The 14,090-nt window shown below is 65.9% G+C and overlaps 1 protein-coding gene across 4 annotated transcripts; it reads right to left on the bottom strand.

The window, feature by feature from the left end:
• Positions 1-1,830: 1,830 nt before the first annotated feature.
• Positions 1,831-11,183, bottom strand: TRABD (TraB domain containing). Of its 4 annotated transcripts, XM_082350309.1 has the most exons (10): positions 11,079-11,183; positions 6,065-6,133; positions 5,667-5,745; positions 5,163-5,329; positions 4,828-4,968; positions 4,147-4,257; positions 3,912-4,051; positions 3,434-3,606; positions 3,240-3,351; positions 1,831-3,120 (listed from the first exon to the last, which is right to left on the bottom strand). In XM_082350309.1, exons 2-10 carry the CDS (start codon positions 6,095-6,097, stop codon positions 2,943-2,945), a joined length of 1,134 nt encoding a protein of 377 aa, XP_082206435.1. In that variant the 5' UTR covers positions 6,098-6,133; positions 11,079-11,183; the 3' UTR covers positions 1,831-2,942. The 4 variants fall into 4 exon arrangements, with proteins under 4 accessions (XP_082206435.1, XP_082206437.1, XP_082206434.1 ...); XM_082350311.1 differs by lacking the exon at positions 11,079-11,183 and having other exon boundaries at positions 6,065-6,408; XM_082350310.1 differs by lacking the exons at positions 1,831-3,120; positions 3,240-3,351; positions 11,079-11,183 and adding exons at positions 6,455-6,636; positions 6,771-10,758 and having other exon boundaries at positions 3,447-3,743.
• Between the last annotated feature and the right edge of the window lie 2,907 nt (positions 11,184-14,090).

Genomic DNA, 14,090 nt, shown 5'->3' with positions numbered 1-14,090 from the left:
GTGGTCACCTGCGGGGAGTGGGGCACCCAGGCTCAGGCCTGCCCTGTGTTCTCAACAAGGCCCCGGGGCCCTGGCTGCACGGCCTTCCTACCTCTCCCCAGTCTCCAAAGCCCTCTTTGTACTCCTGCCGGCACCTCTCAAAATCCAGCAGCCTCTCCCCGCCCCAGTCTTGACTCTGAATCACCGTCCAACCACTGTCTGTGTGCTTGTCACAGAACCTGGGGTGGGGTGGGCACGTCAGCGCCTCCTGTGCTGGCTGTGCCTGGCGGATCGGACTCCACAGTCCAGCGGGGAGGGATGTCCGCTCTCCCCTAAGCACTCTTTATATGTTTGAAAAATGAAACCTTGTTTTTCTGCTTGTCAGTGTAATACAAACTTGCATTGGAATACATTTAAATTCTCAGAAATAGGGTGAAGATTCAAAGTAACTCCCCAGGCCTCAGGCTGATGGCTTCAATTTAATGGATGTTATTTTATACTTAACTTGTATCCTGGGCATCTTCGTTTGTTCCCTTGGAAGTAGACTTCTCCTCTCCTTTCCTGACTGTGGCCAGCGCTCAGAGAGCATCTCTGTCCCAGGTGCAGGTGTCTGGCCTGGCGCGGCCCTTCCCTCCCAACCGCCAACGGTAACATCTGTTTTTGCCAAAGTGATACACGAACTGCAGGCTGCCCTCCTGGACGGGGCACTGGCTCCTCTGGCTGGCTGGCGTACACACCACTGGGGCCCTCTGGTTCTCCACCCAGATCTGAGAGCAGTCCCTCCCTGGGGAAGACTCGGGCCAGGAGGGGTCGGAGTTCTCCAGGTGACCAGACCCAGAGCCTGAGAAGGGCCCATGGACAATCCAGCAGATGACTTATAACCTTGGTCCTGGCAGACGGGCAGCCACTGTCCTCTCACCTTGGGCCACACCTGCCTCAGGCCTCTTCCCTCCTGGAAGTGGCTGGCCTTCAGGCTCCTAGCATTTGCTGGCCCCCAGCCCTCAGTCAGACCCTCGATTCCTCCCGCTGCCCCTGGACACCACCTCTCCCTGTGGGTCCAACATGGCCTTCACCTGCTGCCCTAGGAGGGTCTGCCTTGGCTTCCCCGCCTCCCTCTCCCGGCCCAGCTGGCCCCCCCTAACACCAGCCTGGAGGGGGCCTGGTCCTTGTCTGCCCCTCCCCCAGGCTGTTCAGGGCAGGTACCCAGGCGGGTCCTCACGGGGAGTGAGAAGCCTGCAGGGTGCAGACCTGTGGGTGACAGCTCAGAGGCCACCCAGCCAGCATGCACCAGGCCCCTCCCACTCCCCCACACCCGGCCAGACCTTGGGGTTCCAGTAGGACCGCCTGGACCTGTGGCGAGAAGACGCCGGGCAGAGGAAGCTCAGTAGCCCCGGGAGCCCCTGGCCCACCATGGGCCCGCCACCCGCTCCTACCGGCCTTTGACCATGTACCTCAGAGCTGGCCCAGGGCAGAGGGACGCAGAAGAGCCCCGAGACCCAGCGCAGGGCGGCAGCCATGCTTCCTGGGGGGCAAACACTGCGGAGAAGCGCCACCCCGCCGGCCTCCTGCCGTGCCCCCGGGGCGGCCCACACGCCCCTCCGTGCTCAGTTGCCTTTCTGGGCAGATGTGAGCCGCTGGTCCCCACTGAGTTTTGTTCAAGCTGCTGGGCTCGCTCCCACCTCCTCCCCTCCGGCGTGCCAGGATGGGGCGCTGAGCAGGGAGGGGAGCCCCAGGGTGTGGACTAGGAGGGCAGGGGTCCACAAGGGATGGGTGGGTGCCACCAACATCCTGATGCCCTTCCCCACCCTCCCTGTACTTGAGTCCCATTCCCGCACATTTCACAAAACAGGCTTCCAAAATTAGATTTTATTTCAGTCTCTAAGGGACGTGTACACGAGCGTGTGAATGACAAGGACATGGCCCAGCCCAAGGCTCCCCGGCCCAGATTGTGGCCCTGGGCCCCTGATGGGATGCACAGATGCTACGTCGAAAACAGGTGACCAGGACACGACGCAAACAGGTAATGACCGGGGTCAAGTGCTGTGTGGGGCCAGCTCGACCTTGGGCCCAGCTGCACCCAAGGCGGTTCCTGTGCAAACTGGCGGGCCCTGGTGGACAACTGCCACCCATCCACTGAGGGTCGGGGTGACCCCCAGGTCCCACCACCAGCTGCACAGGAAGCAGGTTCAACCGCCCGCGGGCCAGGCAGGCTCCACCCCGAGACGGTGGCGGCCCTGGGCCCCCCACGGCTGGAGGTAGACCACGGGGGCAGCCGGACGGGCAGCAGTTGGAGGCCAGCCTGGCTGCCCATGGCCGACACTGACCCTCGCCGCCCCCGTCTTCCTGGGACCGAGACTCCAAGAGAAAGATGTTCTCTGCCCCAACCAGATTTAAGGCTAGTATTTCCTGACATTTATTTCAGTTTGTTTTAAGTTAAAATTACCTGAGTAGAAAAGTTTCAGACACTTTTAAGAGCCAGAAACACACAACCTCTGTAGGCACAGCTGTTGCTGGCGCTCACCCGGGGCCACCGCCCCCTCAGGGGGCGCCAAGGAGCCACCCGAAGGGCTGCACGGGCCAAGCTGCCCTTCGCCAGCGTGCTGGCCCGGCACCCCCGCGAGGTGCCCCCTGCGACGCAGAGAGAAGGCACAGTGAGGTAGGGGCTGGCCGGCTGCGGCCCACCGCGCCTCACCCCTCCCCCGCCAGCTCACCCCGGGCCGGTGAACTTCCTAGCGGCCCGCAGGGAGAGGGTGGAGGGGGGCTGCTGGGAAGCCCGAGCTCAGACAGTGAAATAATTCTTTATTTGGGCGGTTGGGAGAGGGCAGGCGAGGCTAGGCCGGACCCCCATGGGGGGTGGCACCCCGGAGCTCCTCAGGGGGCCGGCCCCCCGTGCCCCTCGGCCGTGTCACAGGAGCAGCCGCGGGCAGCCCCCTGGACGGACGTGGTGGCTCGCTCTGTCCTTCCTACTTGTGTGGCCAGGCCTCGGAGGCCCTCTGCAGGCAGTACTGGGCGGCAGGCAGTGACAAGACCAGGCTGCTGGCACGGCGCCCCATCCAGTACAGGCCGTAGCCCAGGAGGCCCAAGAAGGTGGCCTTCACGGCCAGCCAGGACACTCTGCTTGAGATGGACGGCGGGGGGACACTGGCGGGGAGAGGGAGGGCGGGCTGGGCCTGGCTGGGGGACGCACGATCCCCCAGCCCCCAGCCCGGCTCTGCGTGGGTGGGGTGTGTGGGGCGGAGGGGTGGGCGGGCGGCACTCACGTCATTATCTCCTGGATGTTGAGGTCGGTGGTCCAGTTCTTCTCGATGCCAGGGACGTGGCCCATGCCCACGACGCCCACCACCACGGAGGGGACGCACTTCCTGGGCTCGGCTGCAGGGGGAGTGACGCGTCAGCACCGCCCACCCGACTGGCCCCGGCAGGTCCCCAGTGACGCCCGGCAGCCCGTCCCCACCGTCGGAGGCGCGAGGCAGCTCCAGGCGCCGGGCCGCCTGCCTCAGCATGTAGGTCAGGTAGATGTCCCGCTCAGACACGATGGTGCGGTGCAGGTCGGGGAACTCGCCGATCATCTCGGCCATCATCTGCTCCAGCAGGTCCTTCTGCTTGCACCGCTCTACATCATCCTTGCTGGGGGAGAAGGGCGTGCCGCCAGCCCGAGGGACGGCTGACCCAGGGCGGGCGCGGCTGACCCAGCGCGGGCGCGGCTGACCCAGCGCGGGCACCGCTGACCCAGGGCGGGGACCCCGCACCTTCCGCCTGGGATCCTGGCAGAAGGAAGGGGTGGGGAGGCCCTGCGTGAAGGAGGCTCAGCCCGAGAATGAGAGGAGCGTGCCGCATGGCGGGCTGGGCCAGGCCAGGTGTGGACCGAGTGCTCTGTGGGCATCTCAGGCCACTGGCCACTATTCCCGGGCCGGGAGGCCGAGGGGCCCTACCTGATAGGGTCCGACAGGAAACACAGGCCCCAGGCCAGCTTGATCTTCTGCCAGAAGGAGAGGGCGGCGATGGCCCTCTTGAAGGTGACGGGGATAGGCCGGTCGCCCAGGTGGAACTTGCAGAAAGGCACCTTGCTGGCCTGGGCAGAGGCTGGGTGTTGGCGGGGGAGCCTCAGGCCCCGGACAGCTCCCTAGCGCCGAGCCCCCTCCGCCCCCCGGCCGGGCCCGGGCCCACCTCCTTGAAAGCCTCCCTGAACTCGCCGCCGGGGGCCACGCCCAGCTGCTCAGTGATGTGGGCGGACACCTTCAGCAGCAGCATCTGCATGAGTCCCGACATGACCCCGTTCTGCAGGGAGAGGCCCGGTCAGCCGGCGCGCGGCAGAGCACCAGGTGCCTGCGGCCCTGCGGGAGGCCTGCCCTGTGCTCTGGGGAGGAGCGAGGGCCAAGCTGACGTCCAGCAGGGCCTCACGGTGGGCGCCTCACCCACGGTGCACGCTCAGAGGCCCCTCCCGGCCCTTCAGACAACCTTCCCAGAGCAGGCCCACCGCAGGCCGCGCAGTCTCGGACCGGCTGCCTGGCCTCTGCCCCACGGGTGCCCCCTTTCCCCCTCACCCCTCCACGCCAGACCCCCAGCTCCTCTGCCCACATCCCCCTTGGGGCACCTGTCAGTGTGAGTGGACTTGGGTCCTGTGTCCAGAGCCCCTGAGCGAGGCGCAGTGGGGTCGCAGCTCTGGGCCACGTGACACGCTGAGGCCCCACCCCCGCCCCTGGTGACCTGCCAGCACACTCCCAGGGCCCTCAGGGTCCCTGACCAGCTCCTGCCTTGGGGTTGGGGCCTCAGCCACCTCTCCTCACTGTCCCTCGGGCCAGGGTGAAGGGTCCCGGACCAGAGTCCCCACGGGGCTGGCACGCGCACCTGCCTGACGGCCTGCTGCAGCTTCTCCAGGCTGATCTCCTTGGCCTCACGCAGCAGCGTGCGCTCGTCCATCTTCAGCATGGACACGCGGTACTGGCACAGCTCCACCACCACCACGTCGGGCTGCACCTCCCGGATGGTCTGCGACGGACACGCCGGCTCACCGCGGGCCCCACGGGCAGAGCCACGCCGGACCCGGAGGCCCACCCCCAGGGCGACCCCACCGCCGGTCAGCCGCCGTGGAGACAGCTCGGTGCTGGAAGCGACTACGGAGGGAGGGACGACCCGGCTCTGCGTGTCCTGCAGCAGCAGCAGTGGCGGCTCACGGGCCTCACCTTCACCACGTCCTTCTTGCTGTCGTCGCTGAAGTGGGCCGTGCCCACCACGTACACGCGGCTCCCGTCCTCGGCCACCAGCTCGGTCACCGTGCGCGGCAGGTTGGGCCGCTCTTGCCGCCTCTTCAGCTTCATCTCCAGGAGCAGGTTGAAAGCGTCCACGTCGGCTGCAGGGACAGGGGTGTGTGCTGCCCCGCGGAACGCGGACGCACATGGGGGCCTCTCCCGGCCTCGAGCCACTGGTCCTTGCTCACCAGGACGTGCGGCCAGGCCCCACTCCGAGGGGAGCCCCCAGGCTGCCGAGGGGCCCAGGACGGGGGTGCTGTGCAGGGCACCCGGCCTCCCCACCTGAGGAGGGGGCTCCTGCCGCAGCCCTGCTCGCGCTCAAGAGCCGCCCCCGCCAACACCCCAGGGTGCGCCGGGGCCCCTGGTCCACCACAAGCTCTGGAGACCACCCAGCCCAAGGCCCTCCCGCCCGGCACGGGGACCCCAGGGAGCACGCACACAGGTTCTGGGGCTCTCCGGGGAGCACCCTGGGCACCACCTCCGAACCCCCTGAAGTCACGATGGGCTCTGTGTTGGCCTGCAGAGGGAAGGGGAGCGTTCGAGTGGCGGTACTCGCCTCTCCGGGGCCTGCCAGGACTCGTGCGGTGGCTCCATCAACCCCCGGGACTGCCAGCCGCATGCCCCGCAGACAACCTCCTCGCAGGCGGCCCACCCTCAGGGCGCCCTGCCCCGGGCCCCTCGGCTGACTAGCCACATCCCAGGAAGAGCAGTGAAGGGCTTCTCTGCACAGAGGCCAGGGTGACCCCAGGGAGCCTCACGCAGGGGGAGCCCCACACTCCACGGGGTCGCCCCGGCCCCTGGCCCCCGGCCCCCGGCCCCCAGCCCAGGGCTCTGACCTCACGAGGGGGCTGCTCCTCCTGCCCTTCCATGGCGGGGCGGCGGCTGCCGGCGGCGACCAGTGAAGCCTGAGGAGACACAGGAGCCGCGCCCTCACCTGGAGCCCCGGGGCCGGGCGTCCGTCGGGAATGATCCGCGGGCAGGACCTCGGCCCCAGGCACGGGTGATCTCGGGATCTGCGGTGCGGGGCTCAGAGCAGGGTGGGGACGCCCGGGCGGGGAGCCTGAGTCACCCAAGGGCAGGACGTGCCGCCCGGCCTCCTGCTCGCCCAGCAGGGGGATACCCCGCGGGGGCAGCTGGCCAGGCCTGGATGCCTCCTTTTTGACTTTGGAAGAAAACACAATTTATAGAATTCCCTAAAAAGACAAAACCAGGCGGCAGAAGGGAACCTGTGTGCTGGGCTGGCGCGGAAGGCGGTGCGGCTGCAGCCCCGCTTTCAGGAGCCACATGTGGTGACGATACGTGTCACCAGCAGCATCACACAGGCGTCGGCACAGACTCAGGAGGAGGAGGGGGAGGGACGGCGAACAGCACAGGTGTGTGTCGGCCTCACTGAGAACCGAGACTTCTTCTGGTTGAAGAAAAGAGGCACAAACTCGAAGAAGCTGAGCTAGGAGCCGAGCCCCGGAGGTCACGCGGGAGCCGCTTGTGCTGTCCCTTCTGGAGGGGAGACGGGGTGCAGGAGCCCAGCAAGGCTGTTCTCACCAGAGAGAAGATCCGCGCTGGGCCCGGGACACGTTGTCCTGGACATCTGCCACACGGACGTCACCCGAACCTCCTAAAATCCTGCCAGAAACTCAAACCAGAGTCTGACAGAGCCTCCGGTTCCAGCTCTGAGTATAGAGCCGGGGTCTGGCCGCCAAAGGACAGGGGGCTTGGCACCCGCAGGAGGGGCCCGCGGGAGAACCTGACAGGTGACTGGAGACCGTCCCGTGAGGAACGACTCTAATTTGGTTTCAGTCGTGGGCGCCGTATCGTGGGTTTTTAGAGTCCGTGTCTGTCACACGTGAACTGATGGGATGTGCCAGGAGGCCCCATGCGGGCAGTGGGACACCCCTGGGGCGCCTGTCAGTTTCACTGTTGCACTTTCACAACAAAGAGGAAAAACAAATAATAAATAAACACGACGCTAGGTCAAGGTCCTTCCCTCTTGCACCCCGTGACCCTGAGCCCAACCCTAACCCGGGCTCTGTTCCCGGCCCGCTGGGAGCTCCGCTTCCTCGCCTGAGGCCGGGAGGACCGGCTCGGGCAAGTGGCTCAGCGCAGGGCAGCCCATCCCAGGACGGCTGTGCCTTCTGGAAGAAATGAGGCTGGGGGAAGGGTCTGGAAGAGAAACTGGCTCAGGACCAAAAGGGGGCAGGCCCGCCAGCAGAGAAGGGTGGCAGGCAGAGCCGTGGCCTCTGCACGGGGCAGGGGAGCCGGCTCTGGGGTCTGAGCCCGGCCTGGGCCCCCGGGCGCCCCGCCATCGGGGAAGGAGCAGCAGCGCCGGGGGCGCCCGGTCCCCACGGGCAGCGGCTCACCCGGCCTCACCACTCCCGGGGCCGCCTCCTTCCCACTTCACAGACGAAAGCGCTCCACTAATGCAAGGCACTGACCGAAATAGAAACAGGAAGCTGTGTCTGTGGCCGAGCTGGGGCCCGCCCGCCTCTCAGGTTCCCGAGCCGGCCCAGGAGAGCATCCCCCCGGTCCGCTTCACACAAGGCTGCCAAAGTACTGGAGAAACTTCTTAAGGAAGCATCCAGTGCTGTCCTGGGAAGCCTGTGTGACAGCCGGTAAGAGGAGGGCCACCGAGGCCGAGGCCTCCCTCCCACAGGGGTGGGGGTCACAGGTCTGGGTCGACCCTGCCCTTGCCCTCCCTGCACTTGGCCTGGCCAGGCCAGACTCACCCTCTGTCCCCAGGGGGCAGACGAGCCTTGAGCCCCGAGATGGCGGGGCCACCAACCGCAGCACCAGGACCCAGGTCCCCTCGATCTCGCTGGGGTGGGCGCCTGGCCTGGGAGGGGTCAGGCAGGAAGGCCACCGAGGCCCCTTCAGGGCCAAGAGCCCGTGATTCTGAGAAGCGTCTCTCTGATGTTATCACATGCACACACTTCCCAATATCCTGGTTTCCTGCAACCTCAGCCAGGGCCCCTGCTGATACCCTTGTAGGACGTATCAGTAAGTTCAGTGGGTCATCAATCCCTCCTCCCCTAGGGAGCCCCGCTCACCATGATGCACTTTCAAATATTTACGGCTGGGACCCGAGCCTCTCTAAATATTTACGGGAGGGGAGCAAAGGGCCCAACGCCATAGAACCCTGGGCCCGGCCTCCATCTCCCACACCCGCAGGCTGTGTTTCTGGCCACAAAATCTCTGGACGACGGGTCCTGGCAGCTCATCACACCACCACAGGCTGCAGCGACCAGCAGACCCCAGGCTAACACCCTCGCGGGGAGATCGATGTGCCCCCTCCTAAATCCAGGCTCCAGCGCCCAGCTCCCACCAGCCAGCACAGCCCCAGGGAGGCCGGAACCAGGCTTCCGCCCGGCAACCTGGCCCCGCCGCGGCCACCACCGCCGAGACCCTGGGGGGCCCGGCACGAAGCAGACCCTTCTGCCCGGTCCAGGTGCTCACCGCCCCCAACAGGTGTCACTGCTGAGCCGGACGGTCCACGGAGCACGGCCTGGGGGGGAGGCACCAGGCTCAGCGGCGGGAGGGGAGAGGCCTCCCGAGCCTGGCCACCGAGGCCAGTCCTCTAGGCGGCTGCCAGCACCCGTGCTGCGGGGGATGGCTACAGGGTTGGCCAGATCTCAGGCTGCTGCTTGGCGCGGCGCAGCCTCGGGCAAGTCGTTCCAACCCGCCAGGCTCTTAGCTCCTGCCTTTAGGGTGAGGTGGTTAGAGCAGCCACCCAGCCATTCCACGAGCAGCACGAGGCGTGCCACACTGAGATGTCACCTCAGCTTCCCTCTGCTGGGGCATGAAGAGAACCAGCCACCTGGTTTCAAGAGACTCGTCCACAGAGAGGGACGCCACCCTTATCTGGCTCCACGCAGATGACACCCACACACTTCTAGGAAAACGAGCTCCAGATCCGAGGGAATCCCTGACCCCCGTGAGGACCGATCTTGTCGGGTTCACCAGAGAATGCACCTGCTCACAGGGCAGGGAGAGCCCCACCTGCATTAGGGACCCCCAGGGAACGTGTCAAGGTGCTCTTGCTGGATGGGGTGTCAGCACAGGAAACGGTTTGCTGGGTGCCCCTGGCAGGACAGACCTGAGGACACCGGAGAGTGCGGGCTGAGTGGCAGGCCACAGCTCCCGCCTGCCCAGCCCAGGCAGCTGTCCCCTTCCAGGAACAGCTATGGACTGAACTGTGTCCCCTCACAGTTTGAAGCCCTAACCCCAGTGGGGGTGAAATTAGGAGGCGGGGACTTTGGGAGATGGTGAGGGTTGGGTGAGGTCATGAGGCTGTGCCCCAGGATGGGATCAGAGCCTTCCTGGGAAGAGACCCGGGAGAGCGGCCCGGTGAGGATACAGTGAGAAGGCAGCTGCCTGGAGGCCGGGAAGAAAGACCCCTCACCAGCAACCAAATCAGCCAGCACCTTGATCTTGCCTCTTCCGTCTCCAGAACTGTGAGAAAACCGTTAAGCCCCCTTCAGTGGTATTTTGTCATGATTGCAGAGCAGGATAAGACAGCCATTCTCTCTCATTCATCCCTCTAAAAATTAGGAAGCCAGAAACTGCCGCCCAGACCAAGAGCTGATGGAGTTCCCAGAAAAACCATCTCCCAACCAACCCACTAGGCCTGCTCACAAAGCCAAGGGTTCCAAACTGGACAGACTAGCGGGCTGGAGCACTGGGAGGCAGCAGGGTGTGGCCCAAAGCCCTGACCCCCTACATCCATCCCCACTTCTGAAGCCTGGGCACCTTGGCCACCGGAGACCCTCCTGGGTCTGGCAGGCTCTGCTTTATGGAGGTGTGGCCGAGGGTAGGATGGGGGTAGAGGGCACATGCCAACTCACACCTGAGCCGGAAGCCTACCACACCTGGTCAACCCTCTTGGAACCTAGACTCTACCCAGTGCTGGGTCCCCACACTGACCTCCACTGCAGGGCGCTGGGTAGGGGCCTGCCCGCCCACCGTGCCAGGCCCTCTCCTGGCTGCAACATCACCGCCATCCTGTAAGGCTGACCAGTGGCCCCAAGGTCAGGGCTCCCTCCCAGCCACACAAGGGGGCAACAGCGGCAAAAGGGAGAGGCCCAGGGAGAGTGGAGCCTGCACAGGAGGGCGCCGAGCTGGTGGCCTGGACATCTTCCTCTCCAGGGGACCCCGAAAGCCAGGAGGATTCAACCTGGAAACCATCAATCTCCTGACGAGGCTGCCCTGACGCCCAAAGTCAGCCGAGGACTTCTGAGCGAGTTCCTCGCTGTCTTCGGTGTGCTTTGGTTTCCTTTCTCGGGACAGTTTTCACAAAGACGCATACGTGAACTCTGTGGTGCTTTATGGCATGTAAGTTATGTCTCAATAAAGCTCTTCACAGAAACAAGGTAAGTAAAGACCTACAAGGCCTCGGAAGTTTGGTCTCCTTTGCCCATATGGCAGCCCTGCTTGCTCAGCTTGAAGGGCAGAGGCCTCCGGCACGCAGAAGGGCCCAGGGTCTCCACCGAGACCCTGCCGCCGCCGCCTGGGGAGGAGGGGACCCTGCCCCTCACGCCCGGTCCCCCGCCCCCGACTCCGGCCGACCCCGCCCCCGGCCCCGACCCCCGACTCCGGGCCCCGGGCCCCGCCCCCCGGCCCCGCCCCCGGCCCGCACCATCCGAGCCCTCGAACCCTCGCGACCCTCGCCGTCGACTCCGGCCCCGCGCGCACTCCTCGGAGGTCGGGGCTGATCCTTCCGGCCCGAGACCTCACGCTGGGGGCTGGCTGCGCCCGGCCCGATGCGGGGCAGCATCCGACCTGGACCGCGGGCTGACCTCGACCCGCCGGAGCCCCCGCGCGCCGCCCCCCGCCCCAGGCCCGTGCCGCGCGGCGTACCAAGGCGGGGCGGCGCTCCTCAGCCGGCCTCCATGCGGCTCGTCGCCCCACCAGACGGGGCGGACCGCGACCGCGGGGCGGGGCGGCCGGACGGGCCGGGGCCGGAGGGCCGGGCGGAGCGCGGCATGCCGGGAAGCGTAGTTCCGCGCGCCTTCGGCCCGGCCTTGCAGCGAGGCTGTCCCGTGCCCGTGGACTACAGTTCCCAGGGGGCCGCGCGCGAGCAGCCGCGGACTTCACTTCCCAGGAGACCGCGCGCGAGAAAGCACCGCCCCGCCCCGCCCCGCCTCCAGCGTCGGGATTCGAGGACTTAAGCGGCGGCTAGGGCCCCCGGTTCGAGTCCCAGGCCTGCCACCCGATTGGGGTGGCGTTGCGAAGCGCCCCAAAATTCTCTGGCCGTAGCTCCCGGTCAGTAAAAGGGGTGTGATGTTCATATGTCCTGCTATGATACAGAACCGTCAATCTCGCCCGAAAGGGTCAGCGATAGTGCAACGCGAGGAGCAGAGAGTTCGGGTCGTGGATTGCACCCATGTGGGCGACTGGGCCACCCCTCGGCCTGGCAGCTGGGGTCCGGGGAGGCGCGGGCGGGGGCGGTGGGACGGCTGGAGGAGAGGGGGGCACGGGGTGGGGGCGGGGCCCCGGGGTGGGGGGCCCGCGGTCGGCCCCGGAGTGAGGGATAGCCCCGTCCGGCCTGGGCCTGGTCTGGGCCTGCCGGGCCGGCCCACCAGCGGTCCGAGCTGGGCGCCGGGCCTCCCCTCAGGTTCCAGGAAGGGGGTGCTGGCCCAGCCCTGCTGTCCCGTGCAGGTCCCAGGTTCCCACATTCTGAGTCTGGGGGTGGCCCTCCTGTGGGCTGGCTGACGTGGGAGGTGATGGCCCATCCACTCTCGTGCGGGGCAGGCTCCTGGTCGGCAGGCGGGCTCTGTTAGGCGAGAGGCTCTGGGTTGATGTTTATCTGCCCGGCTCGTGGTCCAGGACCCCTGTCCCGCCCTCTCTGTCTGGTTCCTATTGTTCATCTCCTTCGTGCTGGCACAGATCGCTTCTGCCCGCCCCCCACCTTGGCCACCCACACAGGAGAGCTGGAGTGAGGGCACGGTTGTCCCCTCGAGGCACCAGCCCCACGGCCTAGAGCCAGTCTGGCTGAGATGCCCACGCTGGGCTGTGTGATGGAGAGAGGCCTGGGTTCCAGGCCTGGCTGTCTGTGGTGGGTCTGAGCTTCTCCCACAGCCCCTCCTCTTGGGAGAGGGAAGGCACCTCTACCTGCCCTGCCCGGGGCTGGAGGGAAGGAGCAAGGAGGCAGGTGTGGAGGGTGTGTCAAAGGAATGCTGATGCCCACGGTGCGCCCTCTGCCCCCTCCAGGCAAGGTGGCATCCCTGGCACCTGCAGGAAGAGGTCTGCTTCTGTGGGACGCTGACTCCCTTCTGTTCCCCAGGGCAATGGGTCAGTTCACACACCAAGGAACAGGCCGCTGGAGAAGACGGGTCTGAAATGTCCTGCCAGACCTTGGCTCAGGGGGCAGGGCTGGGCACAGCAGTCCCGCCGAAGACAGAGACCGGGGGCGGGGGAGCGCTCAGTGGCCGGTGTGCCTTAGCCCCGCCTGGACGCATGTGCATGAGGAACTTCTGTGGCCTCCGTGGACTCAGCGCACGGCCAGGCAGCGTGCCCCGTGGGTCTCTGGGGCTGTCTCCACTCTGAGCGGAGCCCCTGAGTGTGCACGGGCAGGGGTGGGGGGCCGGTCTGGGCTCCAGCCCCGCTCAGGGATTGCCAGGGGGCCCGTGGCAAACGCTGCTGCCTGAGGTGAGTGGGAATTGGGCTCCTGGGTGGGCAAAGCAGCCCCTACCCCTGCAGGGTCACCTTGGCCCCAGTGCCCGGCTCACCACCACCACGGAGCTGGCTGCCCACGTGGGACCGAGGGGCCAGGGGCTCATCCCACCCTGCAGGACCTGGTCAGCCTGCCTGGGTCCTGTGGGGTCCCTTCCCCAGATGAGTGGAAATGGTGAGTGCCAGCCCAAGAGGCAGCAGGCCATATGACCTGGGATGCTGGGCTGGGGAGAGTGTCCTGACTCGGGTGAGGGTGAGTGCTTTCTGGGGACAGGGGCTATGAATTGTACCGTTTTGCCCTCTGGGGCCGTGCCGACCCTGGAGAGACTGCCCCTCCCAGAGTCAGCCAATTCCTAGAGGCAGCAAACAGTTTCACAAGCAAACCAGCCATCCACAGCCCCAGACCATCCCTCCTCCATGGGGTACTCTATGTCCTCGGGGCCACCCTCTGCCTGCCCCAATCACCTGGGCCAGGCACCGACAACTAGGGGCAGCCCCTCCACCCTGAGCCCACCGAGATTATTCACGCTGGCCGGTCCTGAGCCTGCTCACCCTGCCTCGCGTCTCTCCCTGCGGAAACCCAGTGAAGGCTCCTGCCCACGTGTCCCCTCTCCCTGCCTCCTGACCGGCCCTGGGGCCCCCTCCTCTTGGGACCTGTGATAAACTGTCTTTGCAGTGGCAGTCATCTCCTGATCTCTTGGCTTCACCATACCTGAGTGATGATAAAAACCTACATCTAAAACCCAAGTTGGGGGACTTCCCTGGTGGCGCAGTGGTTCAGAATCCACTGCCAGTGCAGGGGACACGGGTTTGAGCCCTGGTCCGGGAAGATCCCACATGCCGCGGAGCAACTAAGCCCGTGCGCCACAACTACTGAGCCTGCACTCTATAGAGCCTGCGAGCCACAACTACTGAGCCCGTGTGCCACAACTACTGAAGCCCGCGCGCCTAAAGCCCGTGCTCCGCAACAAGAGAAGCCACCGCAATGAGAAGCCCGCGCACCGCAACCAGAGAAAGCCCACATGCAGCAACCAAGACCCAGCGCAGTCAAAAAAAAATAAATTTATAAAAAACAAAAACAAAAACACCCAAGTTGGGATGCAGCCCCGGATGATGGATCGACCGCACTCCCGGGAAGCCCTGCCTGCCCAGCTCAGGGCTGCTCCAGGGAGGGGCCTGCGGAGGGGCTTCGAGGAG

Source organism: Balaenoptera borealis (assembly GCF_965194805.1).
Source record: "Balaenoptera borealis genome assembly, chromosome: 13".
In the NCBI taxonomy this organism is placed as follows: Eukaryota; Metazoa; Chordata; class Mammalia; order Artiodactyla; family Balaenopteridae; genus Balaenoptera; species Balaenoptera borealis.
This window is presented reverse-complemented; position numbering and strand designations above follow the sequence as displayed.